This window comes from Narcine bancroftii, chromosome 4 (assembly GCF_036971445.1).
Source record: "Narcine bancroftii isolate sNarBan1 chromosome 4, sNarBan1.hap1, whole genome shotgun sequence".
NCBI lineage: Eukaryota > Metazoa > Chordata > Chondrichthyes > Torpediniformes > Narcinidae > Narcine > Narcine bancroftii.
The window spans coordinates 46316866-46334579 of record NC_091472.1 but is presented as its reverse complement, the minus strand read 5'-3'; the positions used below and the strand labels follow the sequence as shown (position 1 = coordinate 46334579).

Sequence of the window (17714 nt, the reverse complement as noted above, 5' to 3'; positions counted from 1 at the left end):
GGTACTAGGTTCAATACTCTGATGGAAATAAATTCTCAACAGATGGCTGAGTTTGGAGCTTTTAAGCTTGAAGTGAGAGATAAATTTAATTAGTGTGAAGAAGATATAGACGAAATACGAGATTAAGTTTCAGATATGACCAAAATGGTCGAAGATTTACGAACTCAAAATAAAAATTTGGTGAAAAAGATTGATTATTTGGAAAACCAATCCAGACGGAACAATATAAAGATTATTGGTTTGCCGGAAGGAATGGAGGGACCAGACCCAAGAAAATTTTTCACTGAATGGATTCCACAGGTGCTGGGTCAAGAACATTTCCCGGAAGGTATAATACTAGAACGTGCTCACAGAGCCTTGCGTAGAAGACCTATTTCAGGTCAAAGTCCAAGACCTGTTTTGGTTCGTTGCTTGAATTATTACGACAGAGAAATAATTTTACGAGTGGCTATTAGAAATGCACAACAGAGAAAATCACCCTTGATGATTCAAAATAATCGAGTTTTCTTCTATGCGGATTTGAGTCAAGAAGTTATGTTCCAACGACGGGAATTCAACTCTGCTAAAGAGTTGTTGTGGAAGAAAGGTTATAAGGCAACCTTTAGATATCCAGCTGTTTTAAAGGTTTTTCAAGATGGTTACCAACCAAAGTTCTTTGATTCTCCAAAGGAAGCTGTAGCATTTGCTCAAGAGCTGCCAATTACTCAGTTTCAACAGAGACGTAGTCCGCCGCGATTTCTAAGGAGACAAGAGATGGAAGAAAAGAGCCGTACTCCAAGAAGGAATGGTTGTAATGGTGACTCGGCAGTTGGAGTTGATTAAAAGAAGAGTTGTTCTTTTTTTTTCTAATGTTTTTGTTAAAAAAAAGGAATATTAAATAATGATGATGTTAGTTTAAGATGAAGTGAGAGTTGGGGGAGAGAACTGGATAGGCACTATTTCCTGAAAGTCATCTGCCACGTGTGAGTTATCTCACACCCATTTTTCTTTTGGTAGTTACCGCATTGCGCGGTTTAGACGGGAGGGGGTATTTTTAACCTCCTACCCGTTTTTTTTTTCCTTTTTTTTGTATTATTAGATTAAAGAGTGAAGGGTTTTTTTTTGTGTTTATTTAAAAAAAAAGCATAAGAAAGTATTTGTTTAAAAAACTAAAAATTGATGTGGTTTTTTTTGTAAAGTTTATTCAGTAGATAAGGAATATTTGAAATTTAAATGTGAATGGGATGGATAAGTTTTTTTTAAATATTTTTTCTTTAACTTTAAGGTGTAAGGAGTGGTAATTCTGGTGTATATTATTTTGCTATTTTAGTTATAGAACGAAGGGAATAATGGTGAAAGTTATAAATTGAATTGTACAATTCTTAATGAGGCTTGAATTTTGTTTGTGGTTTATGCTCCATTTGTTGAAGATATAGATTTCGTTGTAGATGTGTTTTATTATTTGGATATCTGAATTTTAACGTAATGATTGGGGATATTTAAATGTGGTATTGGAGCTTTTATTGGATAATTATTCAAGAGTAAAAGGGAAAAATGGTGGAAGAGTACTAAAATTGAATTGTACAATGCTTAATGAAGTTTGAATTTTGTTTTAAGATGGTGGTTTTTGTGACTAATATGATAGATGTGGTTAGTTGATATTTGGTGAAGGTTTATCTCTATAGAGAAAGTTTTTTTTCATCTTTTTTTTCTCATGCTACAATTTTTTTTAAAGAATTGATTATTGTTTAAGAATTTTTGATAGACAATGTTACTAACTTTACTAATTTTTTATATTAAGTTTGAGTTAAATATATGTTTCATCTTAACTCTGTTAAATATATGCATTTAAATTTGATTTAAATATGTTTTTTAAGTCTGATATCTTAGTATTAATTTCTTCTCTTTTTGTTAGTATTTTAATCGGTTATGTTTTTGTTTTTTTTGTAAGTGGGTTTTTTTCTCACATATATTATTAACTTTATTAATTCTTCACTCTATTTTGGGGGGGAAAGGGGGGGTTGGACTAATTTGAGTTGGGTTATTAATGTGTAATAATTATTGGGGAGGGTATAGTTTATTTAGATTACTGATACTGTATTGTAATTTTATTATTTTATTCTTAATTTTTTTAAATGTAATCCTATATGTTATTCATGTTATAAAATCTTAAATAAAGTTAAAAAATAAAAGTGGTATGTGAGTGGAAAGTAAAAGGTTGGGAACCACTGTTCTAGTAGATTTGATATGTACTCAAGATTTTATTTTTTCTTACTCTGCTCACAATCAATCAAGAGTGATTTCTGTGGATTATAAGCATAGATTATTATCAAACCCTTCTCCTCTTTTAATTGAGTTGGAATTTTTAGAAAAACAGCACATAGTTTTTATTATTGAAAAGATCAGATTTTTGTGTATTTATAAGACAACATATTCAATTGTTCTGTGAAACTAAATTCAGTAGATAATATGTTTGCTAACTGGGATACATTGAAAGCTTATTTACGAGGTCAAATTATAAGTAATTCTTCAAAATTTAAAGAATAATTATGAAAGATATAGACAAATTGGAAAAGGAGATAACTTTATTGGAAAAAGAAACTCAAAAACCATTTTCTGAGCATAAATATAGAATTTTATTAAATAAAAAAATACAATATAACACAATGTTAACATTGTGGCAGATAATGTTGTTTATGTATTGTATATAGATATGTTTTTGAGAGATGAATTGGGGCAGGTTTCAAAACATCTCATTTAAAATATGGAGCTCTGCTCAAGCCGGACAGGGCGGCTCCTGGGAGTCTTTGCAAAAACTTTGGGAAGTGCCCAAGAGACTTCACTAATGGATTGTTGATTGAAAAGCAACAGACGAAAGAGATCGGAGGAGTAGTTCGGAGCCACAAGCTATCTGGGAGAGCATCTTGCTGTTCTAATAAGGTCATGTGGTTTTTGCAAGCAGAGAGAGTTGAACAGTTTTTTCTCAGAGAGAGAGGGGGAGATTAGTTCTGCAGTGGTACAGTCAGCAGCAGCAGCTGGGACCGACAAGAACCTTCCTGAGCGGTAACCATTTACCTTTCAAGCACCAAAGCCTGGTGAACTTCATAAATGTTCAATTCTGTGCACAGTGTAAGAATTGCCTGCAACCAGTAAACTTGGAGGAATGAGAAGTGAGATTGGACTGTGAATCAAAGAAGTTTTCTGAACTTACACACACACATTACATACACATGCGCTTGGAATTAGAAGGGGGTTAAGTAAGTGATAAGATGAAGTTTGATCCTGTTTTCTTGCTTAAAATGATTAAAAGCAACATTTGTTTAAGTAATCATTTGTCTTGGTGAATATCTATTGCTGCTGGGTTTTGGATTCCTCTGGGCTCGTAACAATATAGAATAGAGAAAATGATAAATGATCTAAGCAAAAATATTATGAGTTAGGGGAACGATCACAAAGTTTTTGCTTGGCAATTGAAACCGAAACAATCTTCTAGGACAATTAATGCTATACAACTAGATAACAATGAAGTAACATATAAGCCACAAAGAATTAATGTGGTATTTAAGGAATTTTATGAGTAGCACTATATAAATCTGATTCATTACAGAATAAAAAAGCTATAAACATTACTATCGTTATGATGCACTTCATAGTTTAAAATAATAATAAATCTCTGGGTGAAGAGTTTAAAGATATATTGATTGCATTATTAATGAAAGTAATAGATCAGGCTTCTAAACAAAATAGTGTTCCAGAAACTTTATGGCGATTATTACGGTTATCCTTAAAAAAGATAGGGATCCATTGAAACCTACTTCTTATAGACCTATACCTTTTGTAATGTAGATTATAAAATTGTAGCAAAAATATTGGTGAATAGGATTAATGAAAATCTTCCTGATTTAATAAATATGGATCAGACGGCTTTTGTTAAAAATAGGCAAACTTCGGAGAATATAGTAAGGTTGTTACGTATAATTCATTAAGCTCAGAAAAAAAAATTGAGTCTTATTGTAGCTTCAGATGCTGAAAAACCTATCTATGATAGGTTAGAGTGGGATTTTTTTATTTAAGATGTTATGTAAATTTGGTTTTGGTATTAATTTTAGAAATTGGATTAAGGCCTTATATAGAAGTCCTAAAGCTAAATGGACAGGTATCTCAACCTTTTAAATTAGGTAGATCTAGTAGGCAGGGGTGTCCTTTATCACCAGCTTTGTTTGTTTTAGCTATAGAAGCACTTGGACAAAAAATTAGAGATGATGAACAATTGAAGGGATTTGATATAAATCAGGTACAACATAAAATTAGTTTATTTGCTGATGATGTATTAGTTTATTTAACTCAACCACAAATATCATTACCAAGATTTTATAGACATTTGTTAGACTATGGGAAAATTTTGGGATACAAGATAAATTGGAATAAAAGTGAAATAATGAAGCTTGTAGACGGAGATTATTCACAATGTAGACAAGAGTTTTGAATTAAATGGACAGATAAGATTAAATATTTAGGTATATATATTGATACTAATTTGAAAATTGTATATAAATTAAATTATATTCCATTATTTAAAAATATAGAGCAAGATTTAAAGAAATAGGTTAGTTTATCGATTACGTTAATTGTATTAAAATGAATATTTTCCTCAAATTCAGTATTTATTTCAACTTTACCTGTATCTATACCCCATAATTTTTTTTTTCAGAATTTAAATAAACAAGTTAGAAAATTTATTTGGAATGGGAAGATGGTAAGAAAAATTAACATGGAAATATGAGTAGGGAGGATTACAACTTCCTAATTTTAAAAATTATAATAGAGCAGCACAATTAAAATTTTTATCTTTATGTTTGGTAAAATCAGACCATCATGGGTGGATATTGAACTAAGTAAGATAGGAGAGGTTAAATCAGATGAGTTCATTTATAAATGGGATTTTAAATCTAATGTAATAGATAAGGAAGGTCCGATATGAAAACATCTGTTGAATATTTGGAATAAAAATACCCATAATTAATTCTTTGTTGTGTTTTTCAAAAGATAATCCTTTTTTAAATATATGGTACAATAAGGGAATTTCTAATTTAGGGGATTGTTATCATAATAATAGATTGATGTCTTTTGGTCAATTAATGGTTAAATATGGTATACCTTTAACACATTATTTTGTTATTTTCAATTGAGGGCTTTTTTGAGAGACAAATTGGGACCGGAAATGATTTTAAAAGATCTTTCAAATTTGGAACAAATTATGGTTGATGGAATGGTTAAAAATTTTATTTCAACTGGATCTATTATGTTATTACAGGAACAGACACCTAAAATAGATTTGTTTAATTCAAAGGAAAAATGGGAATGAGATTTGGACACGATAATAGATCTACAAGTTTGGCAGAATTTGTGTAAAGAAGTTATGCAAATGCTATTAATGCACGATATAGATTACTTCATTATAATTTTTTACATTCATTATATATTACTTTTCAGAAATTGAGTAGATGGAGATTAGAATTATCGGATCAATGTTTTAGATGTGCAACAGAAATAGGAACTTGCCTTCATTCCACGTGGTCTTGTTTAAAGGTTCATCCGTTTTGGGTTTCTATTAGTAAATTTCTTCAATGGATAACGGAAGTGATCTTTCCTTTAAATCCTAAATTGTTTTTGTTAGGAAATTTTGAATGTATTACTCTTAAATTATTGTTGTCAGACTCTCAATTAAAGTTTGTTAAATTGGTTTTAGTAATAGCAAGGAAATGTGTCACTGTAACATGGAAATCTGATGTTTCATTAACATAAGACAGATGGTATGCTGAAATTCAAAGTTGTATTCCATTAGAAAAAATTGCGTATAATTTAAGGGATAAATATTGTTTTATTTTTGAAAATTTGGAGTCTGTATGCAAAAATAATGAAGTTAAAATTATGAATTTATAAATTTTTTTGATCAGAGGTTTTCCCTAAAAATATAATTATTTTATGATGTTTTTGAAGTCTTTGAGTGTCAACTGATGAGATCCAATTTAATTATTTGCAATAGTTTTACAATGAATATTTTATATATTAGTTTTGGGATTAAATTAACTTGTGGGTTGGTGGGTGGGTCACTAGGGTTTTTTTTAAAATTATGTTGCTATACTGTAATGTTCTTAAGTTTTTACATTATATATGCTGAATAAACAAAATATTCAGAACAACCCATAGAAATTTTGCACTTAGATGGATACAGGTTAAGATTCAAGGAGCTTGCAGTCATAGGGTGGATATAGCTGTTAGTACTGCCCGAATCAAACAATCAACAGGCTCCCCGTTTACCTTCACCTTCATCATGGAATGCTTCAGCCTGTGGGGCTCATGTTGGTTTATTGTCATCGATGCCAGAACAGGATCTCCCCGTGGTGGAAATCCGTCAGAGCTCGACTCGTCACTGGCAGTTCCACTCACGATTTCGGAAGAAGAGGTGTTAGATGAATTGGCTGTTGGAGTCTTCTTTCCTTGTACTGCATGGATTAAGTTAATGAACTTAGAGATATTGTCCATTGTTTGTCTTTTCTTAATAAATCCAGTTTCGTCAAGTTTTACTATCTTTGGTACACAGACAGCCAATCTGTTTGCTCATAGTTTTGCTATTATCTGATTCCACCTGCATTGAATTTGCCCATCGTTATTGAATGAAGATCTACCGGGACCAATGCCTGAAGAGGGCGCACAAAATCAGTGAACCGGTACAGACTCAAAAGGCCTGTTTCCGCTCCGAAAATGGTTGTATGGTTGGCTCTCCAAGTCACCACAGCAGTCTCACAGCAGTGCCTATGCTTTTTAGCAGCACTTGTGTGCTTCTTCTTCCCTCTCTTCAACTCATGGCGTGAGCTAATTGAGGACTCTCGTGCCTGGAAGCTCTGGCCCAATGCCATTGCTTTCCGCAGTTGGCACAATCGGCTCGTTGCTTGGGGCACCGTGAGCGTATATGGGGCGCCAATCTGTAGAAGTAGCAACTTCTATAGCGGCCTCTATGCTGCAGTTTAGTGGCACTCAGCAGTGGATCATCACTGCCGGTGGGCTTTGGGGGTGTCGCTTCAGCACCTCTTTCCTTCTCAAGGGCTTTAGTGCTTTGTAGCACTGCCCTAAGGGTCTTTGCTTGTTGTAGAGCAGCAGTAAAAGGTTAGGCTCTGGATCTCCAGTGTCTGATGTACCCTGACTCCAATCTGCTTATGATTGCGTCCAAAGTTAAGGATTCTCGGTGGACTTCGGCCGTGAAAGCAATGCAGGCACAGGCTCTGGATAGCCCTTTTAGTGCGAACGCGAAATCATCTTCGCTCTCTCCGGCTTGTCTTCTAATGTGAAGTTGATGTTTTGCAAACAAAGTATTTTGTGGCATATCATATTAGGTTCTGAGGAGATTCAGTGCATTCTGGTCCACAGCTGTCTCCCTAACCATGGAGCAAGGTACTTCTCCGAGGAGAGCCACAAAATGGTCCATCTTCACAGCGTCTTGCACAACATTGTTCACTTGCACGTATGCTTCAAAACACTTGTGAAAAATTTCTCTAGCTCGGGTGGCATCTTGATCTATCTCTAGTCTTCCAGGTTTCAGGGAAGTGTCCATAATTGAGAGTCTGTTAATAAAATTGAAATGCCATAGACATAAACCAGACAGGTGTTATACTAATACAGGGCTTTTATTAACAGACTCTCAGCCAACTCTAAACTGGCTAGTGGGAAAGCATTTCCATCTGTCATACCAGTAGAGTGGAGCATCTCTACAACCATAGCCAATAGCAAGCAACTCCATACATGAGAAGCAGTCAGTATAATACCGCCCCCCCCCCCCCCCCCCCAAATACATTATCACAAACTTAATGGATTTTTTTTGCCTCATTTGTGGGACCTTTGAAAATTGCACAACATTTACTTCCATTCACAAAGCCTTATGAAATAAAGCCATCAATTTATAATTTTCGGGTTGAAAAGTGGCAATTAACATTTGCACCACTGCAGTGTGAGCTAATAGAGTCCTGCACACCATACCCACAATTGAGCATCGATTTACACTAATTCCAATTATTATTCTCCCCACTACAAAGAATTTCGCCTTAAATCTTTGATATTCATTGGTACAGTATTTGAAGGGCCTATCATCAATGACCTGATATTCATGGTTGACCAGAAACTCAACTACACCAACTATGTTAACTACTGACATTATAGGAATAGGACATAGAGAGTATGGTGAATGACTCACCTCCTGACATCCAAAGCCTTTACACCATTACAAGTCTCAAATATGGAAGGGGATAGAATCATCTGAATTTGTCGAGATAAGTGCAATTCCAAAAACACTCAATGAGTTCGACACCCATCTCAGACAAAGCATCAACCATTTTAAACATTAATTCCCTCAGCCATCAGTATTATTGCTGCAGTGCACATCATCTAAAAAATGCAACGCATTTACTCAGTGGACTATTCCAATGGGATTCCAAGTTGTGTCCTTTGTCAACAAGTAAGAAAATGGCTCTGGCTTATGGGAATACTACCTGTATATTCTCTAATTTGCTAATCATCCTAAAGTGGATAAATATATCAATCTTTTCAATGTTGCTCTTTCCTCCAATTTAATTGTTGGAATATTTTGATTAGAATAAATGCAGCAATTCAAAAACTGACAATTTGGACTGTGTAATAAATGTTGATCTTGCCAAAATTGAAAAAAAATTATGCTCTGCTTTACATGCTTAACATTTTTTTTTAATCCAATGCACCATTTCTCAAATTTATTTTTGTGTGATAGTTGGGGCTATTTGGCACGTTGAGAGTTTTTATTGTAATGTTTCATCATTCATCGCCATGTGGTCATTGAACTCAGGGAAATGCTTATCTTGTCCACTTCTATTAAAATTCTGTTGTACTCTATTCCCTTTTGAAATATCAGTCTTAAATATTGCTTCACTGCCTTGACGTGTTCATGTTGAACTTCCAGTTTAATGCACAAAAGCAGGAGTAGCTGGCCTGATCTTAGATTTTCTATTTGTATGGGCCCTTACCTTACATCTTGCTTTCTCCATAAGTTTCAAAATGTGAGTTACGTAATTATGATTGTTTTCCAAATCTTGACTATTTATGATAATACACAACAAATCTATTTCCCTAAATATTGTATTTTCCTTTTGCATTTGCAATTTTTGTGAAGGATCTTTCATGATTCTGTTTTTAACTTTGCAGTGAAGAAAGAAGCTCAGTATTTTCATTATATACTGCAACCTTTTACATGTGTATTTTCATTTCATAATTCATTTTATACAATTTCCGTTAAGAGGAGGAAAGATTAAAACAAGAGGACACGAATTAAGAATTAAGGGGCAGAGGTTTAGAGGTAACATGAGGGGGAACTTCTTTACTCAGGGAGTGGTCGCCGTGTGGAATGAGCTTCCGGGAGAAATAGTGGCGGCAGAGTCAATTGCATTATTTAATTGGACCGGTATATGGATGAGAAGAAGGTGGAGGGTTATGGGCATTGTGCAGGGAGGTGGGACCAGAGAGGGGTGTTTGGTTCGGTGCGGACTAGAAGGGCCTAATGGCCTGTTTCCGTGCTGTAATTGTCATATGTTAACGTGCTTATTCGTGGTTTTTCCTTTTTTTGGAAGCTTATTACTGTTTTAAAATGAGCAAGTCTGTTGCATTTCAGGCTCGCATGCTGATAACAGAAGAAAACCTGATGACAACCATCATTCAAACCTTCATAGATCATTTGATGAGACAACGGGATTCTGATGGTAGATTTCAGTTTGAAAGGTACACAACCACCTTCAAATTCAGGAGAGTGCAAAGTCTCATTGGTGATTTGAAGTAAGTGCAACAAGTACTTCACAAAAAACTTGCACGGGAACTTGGAGAATCTTTCCATTTATCCATTAAATTTTCACTGATTGCATAGAATTTAACGAAAGAAGGTCTAGTATATAATGAAAAATAAGGATTGATTTTACCCTTAAACGCCATTAATGGTACAAATGCCCATTGATAACAAGTATTTTTGGCATATGGTATGACTTTCAGTTGCAATGTTAGTTTACTTGTCTAATTGTATATTTCAAGAGGTATCAAGATCCAACCTGCCATCTGTTCACCTTTGTCTCCATCTACCTCTATTTCGTTCATGAGCCTCAGGACTACTGCAGTTAAAGTCGATTAATCTTTGACTATGGCTATTAACTGATGTTTGTGTTGATAAGTCTTTAGAAGTTGCCATATAAATGCAATTAAGCTATTTTTTTAATGCTTAATCTTTAAGAAATTCTTCAGCTTCAGCCCATTTGCATTTTGGAACAGATGCTCACACCCACTTACCAATGCCACAAATTGATTGGGTAAAACTAATTTGCCTGCATCTTCTTTTGGCTAAATACACCATATATATGTAGTTAAATATAGGACCTTTACATAAATTCTTTTGTGATCAAAAGGATGGAAATATTTTAATTTGTGACTTTGAAAATATTAAAATAATTCAAATAAAATTTTTATCTGTCAAGCCAAAATATTGAAAGTATTTGGAAGGTCGGGCATCATCTATGGAAATGCACAGAATTAATGTTTTGAATCAGTGACGTTTTGGTGCAAATATCGAGTTCACATCTTAAAAAATAGTTACATGGTTTTTTTTTATATATATATGTGTGTGTGTGTGTGATATATCCTTCTAAGTAGGCAGATGATCGATGGATTTAATGAATCAAACAAAGAAGGCCTCTTTTGATGTTTGCATCATGTTCATTGTCATCTGATTGTACACCACACGCACACCCAAACACGTGCGCAGCACACCCGACACAAAAACAACATTTAATCATAGCGATCCAAAATAAGTACAGGGACACGATCCTTTATCCGAAACCCTTGGGGGACAATGTGTTCTGAATTTTGGATATTTCTGGATTTTGGAAAGCCCACCCAATTTGTGTTGCCGTATCCACCCCCACTCCCTTCCAGTCACCCGGCCGTATCCCCCAAGCGCCAGTCCCTCAGTCGCCTCCCCCAAGCGCCGGCTGCCTCTCTCTAGCGCTGGCCGTCCAACCACCTCCCCCAAATGCCGGCCCCTCGGCTGCCTCCCCCAAGCACCGGTCGCTCGGCCGCCTCCCCAAGTGCCGGCCGCCTCTCTTCCCACTTACCTGATTTTGGAGCTGTCCAGATAAAGGATCGTGTACCTGTACTGTATATAGAAAAATAATTTACAGGTTCTGGTGGAAAATGGCAATGTTGCCAGAGCTGCTGCTTGTGTGGCTCTGTGGAGAGTGAGGAGTAGAGTCACAGTACACCCAATAGGGTCCAATCACCCAGTCCAACTGCCAAGGGCTCCGTACAGACTTTAAATGACCTGTAAATGGAGCTGACGGTGGTTTTATTTAAAAATATTGCAACCGCGGGGTCTGGGCCCGAAATGGCAGCGCCTATGATCGGCAGCAACACTGCGGTGAAGGGATTCACACAGGGCTATGGACTGCTGGAGACTGGCTCAGACTGGCTGAAGGGGTACCAGGTATTGAAACTGGGATGCAAGAAGGTGCTGAGAATGCTGAAGGTTTTTGATCTTGTCGGAGGTTTGGATCTGGAGCTCGGGCTACTGATCGTTTGAACTGGACTCTGTGTGGCTGCAGGAGCACTGGAGGCAAACCATTGGCATGTTGTGTTTCTGAGGGGACTCTCTTTTGCTTCTCTTTTTCTGACTGTTAGAGGGCTTCAGACAATTTCTGCCGATAGTGAATCTGCCCGACAGCAGATGAAAACAAATTTTGTACAAGATTGCACTGTTTTTATTATGGGACAATAAATTGAATCTTGATTGTTCAATGGTCTCACCACTTGTGGGAAGAAGCTGTTTGCCAGCCAGGCAATCCTGGTTTTTAAGCTCCTGTATCTCTTCCTTGAAGGTAGTGTCTTATACATCACTCCAAATGTGATACTGGAATGTCAATTGCGATGTTCTGCAATAAAGGCGTAAACTCCAAACCTCAACACGTTCCACTAAAACTTCTTGCCCTGCTTTCCAGCATTTTTCAAATTTCCAGTGTATTGTTTTATTTTGACTTCAAGGAAAATGTTGATAAGCTTTACTTAATTTGTAACTTATGAAATTGGCCTTATTGCTAAAAATGGGACACTCAATTGAGTGTTATTTGAACATTTTTGTTTATACAATAAGTAGAGGTGACTATATGGAAAAACTCTGAGATCATGTACTATTTAGAATGCATTGTTCTTCTTCATAGGTATGTGTTGGTTAGCAGACTAACTGAGTGGACGGACAAGCTCAGAGAGAAATTTCTAGAAGGTTTTGAAGTCTTTTTACAACTTTTAAAACACATGCAGGTTGGTTTAGAATGCTAACATCTGATCTCAGTATGAAATGTAAAATTATTCGCATTAGTATATATGCAAAGTATAAATGAAAGGAAAACAAATGGTCAGTGGTTGTGGAATTCATTATTTTGGATTATATACAGAGGTACACAGCACTGCATGGCATTACACAGGATTTAGTAACCAATTAAAAACTTCTGTATATCAGGAAATATCAATTGATTTATGAACAAAATGCTGAATTTTTATTTTAATGAATCAAAAACATAATGCTGGAGGAGCTCAGCCAGTTAGTAGCATCAAGGCCTAAATTCAGATTCAAGCTTTTGAAGTTTTTCTTCCAATCTTCTTAATCCCAAGCAAGACACTGAACAATGCAGCATTTGCACATGCAGTGCTGGATGCCAGTTAAGATTTTCGTTTTGAGTTCAGTATAATTCCAACCAGTGGAGAGTTTTCTTCCTGATTCTCATTGACTCCATTTTAGCCAGATCTCTTTGATTCCATACTCTATTAATTGTTGTGTTGTTGTCAAAGGCAGTTATCCTCATTTCACCTTGTAATTGAGCTCTTTTGTCCATGTTTGGAGCAAGACTGTAATGCGGTCAGGAGCTGAGTGACTTTAGCAGCACTCAAAGTGAGCTTCTGTGAGCAGATTGTTCCTCAGCAAGTTTGACTGAGGCTTTTCCATCAATTATCTTTTCCATCAATTTACTGATGACTGAGGCTAAACAAACGGGGGTGGTAATTGAGTTTGATGTCCAGCATCTTGTGGACAGGACATACCTGGACAAGTTTCCACATTGTCAGATAGATGCCAGTGTTGTATTGGAACAGCTTGACCAAGAGTGAGGCAAGTTCTGGTACATGAGTCTTAGAACTATTGACTGAATATTTTCAGAACCAGAATCTTTGCTGTTAATACCTTTTGCCAATTTTTTTATCATGTGAAGTAAATAGAATTGACTGAAGACTAGCTTCTTTCGTGTTTGGAACATATTAACTTTCTGTTACTTTCATAAATATAGAAAACTTTCAAACTTAAATTGATGGATAATTTTGCCATAGTTTTGAAATGTTTCAATTGCAGGTCCCAGTCAAGTTTATTGTCATCTGATTGAACAAGTACAACCTAAGCAGGTTATTAAGAAGGCAAATGGAATATTGGCCTTCATCGCTAGAGGAATTGAATTCAGGAGTAGGGAGGTAATGTTGCAACTGTATAAGGTACTGGTGAGACCGCACCTGAATATACTGGCTTTGGAGACGGTCCAGAGGAGGTTTACTAGGTTGATCCCTGGGATGAAGGGGTTGACTTATGATGAAAGATTAAATCGTCTAGGATTGTATTCGCTCGAGTTCAGAAGAATGAGAGGAGATCTTATAGAAACATATAGGATTATGAAGGGTATGGATAGGATAGATGTAGGAAAGTTTTTTGAGCTGGCCGGGGAAACTAAAACGAGAGTCTCAAGATTCGGGGGAGTAGATTTAGGACAGAGATGAGGAAAAATAGTTTTTCCCAGAGAGTAGTGAATGTTTGGAATTCTCTAACCATGGAAGTGGTTGAGGCTGCCTCATTAAACATATTTAAAATTCGGTTAGATACATTTTTACATGATAGAGGAATTAGGGGATATGGGGAGAAGGCAGATAGGTGGAATTAGGTCATAAATTAGATCAGCCATGATCGTATTGAATGGCAGAGCAGGCTCAATGGGCCATTTTTGGTCTACTCCTGTTCCTACTTCCTTCGTTCCTATAACCTGACGAAGCAGCATTCTCCGCTCCTCAGTGCAAATGATGCAGACACACAATCAGATATAACACACCTAATACTTGAAAATAAATACTTGAAATAAATAATGTTTAGTAAATATTTGAGTATCGGATGATTAGTGTGAGCAGTTCCTTTGGTTGTTCAGCATTCTCATTCCCTGCAGGAAGAAACTTTCTCAGCCTGGTGGTGTTGGCTCTAATACTCCTGTAACTCTTTCCTAATGGGAGAAGCTGAAAGATGCTGTGTGCGGGGGGGGGGGGGGGTCATCAGCGATTTTGCATAACCTCTTCTGATAACAATCCTAGTAGATCATGACGATGGGAGGGAGGGAGACACCATTCATCCTCTCTGCCACTCTTATGGTCCTGTAGATTGACCACCAATCCAATTCTCTATACCAACTGTACCACACTAGTGCCAGGATGCTCTCACTGGAGAGCATTTAGAAGGTTGACAGGATGGTGGCAGTTAGCCTTGCCCTCTTCAGTCTTCTCAGGAAGTACTCATTGTTGTTTTTTCCTGACAAGTGAGGTTTGGATGTCCACGAAAGATCACTTGTTAGGTGGACTCCAAAGAACTTGGTGCTCTCTGTTCTCTATGTGTAGTGGATGAGGTCATTGGTTGAAAAAGTTTGTATAATAGTTTTGTTTAATTTACTTGGTAGGGAGCAGTGAAGAAGTGTTGTGAATAATTGTAGATCTTCAAGTTAAAAGTTATGAAATGTTGCAATACAATGTGCCATTGACCTTATATTCTCTGATTCATGCAATGGTAATCGGTTGATATCTTCTGTTATTCCTTGGTCAAAAGGAATGTGTATTTTTCTAATCAAAGGTAAAAATTATTGTTGTCATTTATGACTCCTAGTTTATGAATGTTCTGGGTGTTTTGTTATCATCTATTTATGGCAGTAAAAATAAGGGCACTTTGTTTTTTATTTAAGATTCTGAGGAAAACCTCTACTTAAATATTAATTGCACTTCAAATTTTAATCCCATTTGATGTTTCTTAAATATTTTTGAATTTTTTTTTGCGGAAATAACTCAGCATTGATTTGTGTTCATTCAGCTCAACTTGTTGATTTTTATCATTTGCACTCCCTTTGCAGGGAATGGATCCAGTAACAAGACAAGTAGGTCAACACATTGAGATGGAACCCGAGTGGGAGGCAGCATTTACTTTACAGATGAAGCTCACGCACATTATTTCAATGATGCAGGAATGGTGTGCCTCAGATGTAAGTCTCCATTTTTATTCACTTCTTTTGATAGGGAGGAGGATTAAGTCATAACTTGAGTGCCTTAATTTTGAAACCAAAATTTGCTGTGACTATGGGCAACTGGACTATGTAGTAAAGTTAATTTCATTTGTTTAGATTTTTTACAATGCTTTAATGCCTTAATTAGCATAATGCAAATGTTGTGTTACAAGCTATAAGCATTAGATTTCAAGTTTGTGTAATTATTTAACCTAAAAACTGCACTTAATGTTTAGCAATGGAAATGTTTATTTATTTCTTCCCCACATAAACATTTCAACATGATAAATTGTTTTAAGAGAACTAATAAATGGTTAATACTTTGGAATTGCTTCAAAATAATACCCTGAAAACAAGCCTTTTGACCGCCATTGTATATTGCTTTTCTACAGTACATAAATTGATTGGTTTCCCATGTAGCTTTCTGTTTTCTTAAAGCACATATCAGATCTTTTGTTGACATTAATGTCCTTTGTTTTAGTAAATTTCACAAAGTTGATTCAATGATTAAAAAATAATTATTCCATTGAATTGCATCTTTCCCCACCCAGAGAAAAAAATGCTATCTTGTTTTGAATTGAGAAGTTGGGGAGACTGCAATTTTTTGCAATTAATACATAAGCTAATTAATCTCTGTCCATATATGTGCACAAGTCACAATTTGTAACCATTGCTACCATGCTCAAGGCTAATGTATTTGCCAGCATGGCAGAGTTTTTTTGCTGCAGATTCACAATTATTGATCAGTCAATTTGTTTGAAAATATTGTCTTATCACTCCTGAAGTTAATTTTTGATGAGATTTTATATTCCTTGCCAAATCTGTGTTTGAGTTTCAGCTATTGACCTTTTTTTGCTGAACAAATGAAAGTAAAATATCATGATTTGTTTGAACTATCTAACTGATCTTTGTTCCACTAGAAATAACTTTTACTATTTTTCTTCCAGGAAAGGGTCCTCATTGAAGCCTACAGGAAGTGTTTGATTGTTTTATTGCAGTGTCAAAGTGGGCCTTGTGATGGTGAACAGCCTATCACATTGAATATGTGTGGCCATTCACTGGATAGTATCGAATATCGTGTATCTCAAAATCAAGTCAGTATCCATTTGCCAGTTTCACGTTTGTTTTCAGGTAATTATGCATTTTGTGAAATTTTTGATAATAGTCAACATGTCGGGCAACACCTGTGGGGAAAACAATTGCTGCTTCAGGTTGATAACCTTCTATTACCTGCCAAACATCTTTGAAGAAAATAGGGCTAGGGTGTGACCTTAATTATGTGGAGAGCACTTAAACAAAAACCTGTTCAAAAAATGAAGCCATTATTGCCCCTCAGTGCACCTTTTGCGCCCTTCTCTCCAGCAGGATGAAGCAGATAAATACAGTGGGTGAGTGAAAGTCTTGAAGAGACTGCCTCAAGAGTTGAGATGGATGATAGTCTGGGAAATCACTGTTTGATGTTAATATGTCCAGGATGAGAATCGTGATGGTCAAGGAATTCATGTTTTCCTTTCAATAAATAAATTTTTTTTTTCAACCAACAAATATCATCCTTCCTTGCAATCATTTCGAGGTGTTTTTGTCATTTATCACATCAATGTCAAGTTAAATTATACCCTTGTTGCACATTTATTTCTGGTGTAACCCTACCAAGAGCAATTGCAAATATTTTATGCAGGAATCATACAAGGCTATTTCTGGATTTGAAACATTTCTGAGAGATCATTTGTATTGCAAATTGGGATAGGGTTTCTAAATCTCAGTGAAATATGAAGCATTTTAAGCAAAATGAAAACTTTAAATCATTAAACTGGAATTCAAGGTTGTTTCACTTTTCATTTCAGGATTGCATGTGCTCTTAAGCAAAACAGAAGTGGCATACAGGTTTCCAGAATTGTTGCCGCTTGTGAGTATGATTATTTTTATATATACTCCAACATTAAAATTATTTTCATGTTCCTTAGTTTGGGACTTTAATACACAGTCAGCACCCAATGAACTAATCTATCATCTCATACATGTTTGAATCTGAGGTTGATCCCAAATCCAGCAATTAAAAGAAATAGTTAATGCAATACATGTGAATTCTTTAAATCAAATAATTCTGTGTATTATTACATTTTGTAGTGTAGTACATAACAATAAAGGTATCTTGAAGTGTCTAGATTTGGATTAAATTTTGATTTATAATTAGCCTTTTGGATGTTTTTCCATGGTGCTGGAGAGTGAGGTTGGAAAATGGAGAATTTGATAGATGTTCACTTAATGCTGTCCTGCTGAGTATCAGGTATAAACTTCACAGAGGGTTAAAGCAGAAAATGCTGAAAGTATCCA

The 17714-nt window shown here is 35.7% G+C and overlaps 1 protein-coding gene across 5 annotated transcripts in view; it reads left to right on the top strand.

The window, feature by feature from the left end:
- Nucleotides 1-17714, top strand: part of ubr2 (ubiquitin protein ligase E3 component n-recognin 2) — a 177991-nt gene that overhangs the window by 63966 nt on the left and 96311 nt on the right. For 4 of the 5 annotated variants that reach the window (XM_069931156.1, XM_069931157.1, XM_069931155.1 and 1 more), the window contains exons 12-16: nucleotides 9671-9831; nucleotides 12252-12351; nucleotides 15231-15359; nucleotides 16328-16511; nucleotides 17225-17286. In XM_069931156.1, coding sequence (XP_069787257.1) covers nucleotides 9671-9831; nucleotides 12252-12351; nucleotides 15231-15359; nucleotides 16328-16511; nucleotides 17225-17286 — 636 coding nt within the window. The remainder of the gene's footprint in view (nucleotides 1-9670; nucleotides 9832-12251; nucleotides 12352-15230; nucleotides 15360-16327; nucleotides 16512-17224; nucleotides 17287-17714) is intronic. The other variant, XM_069931158.1, reaches the window with a different exon arrangement.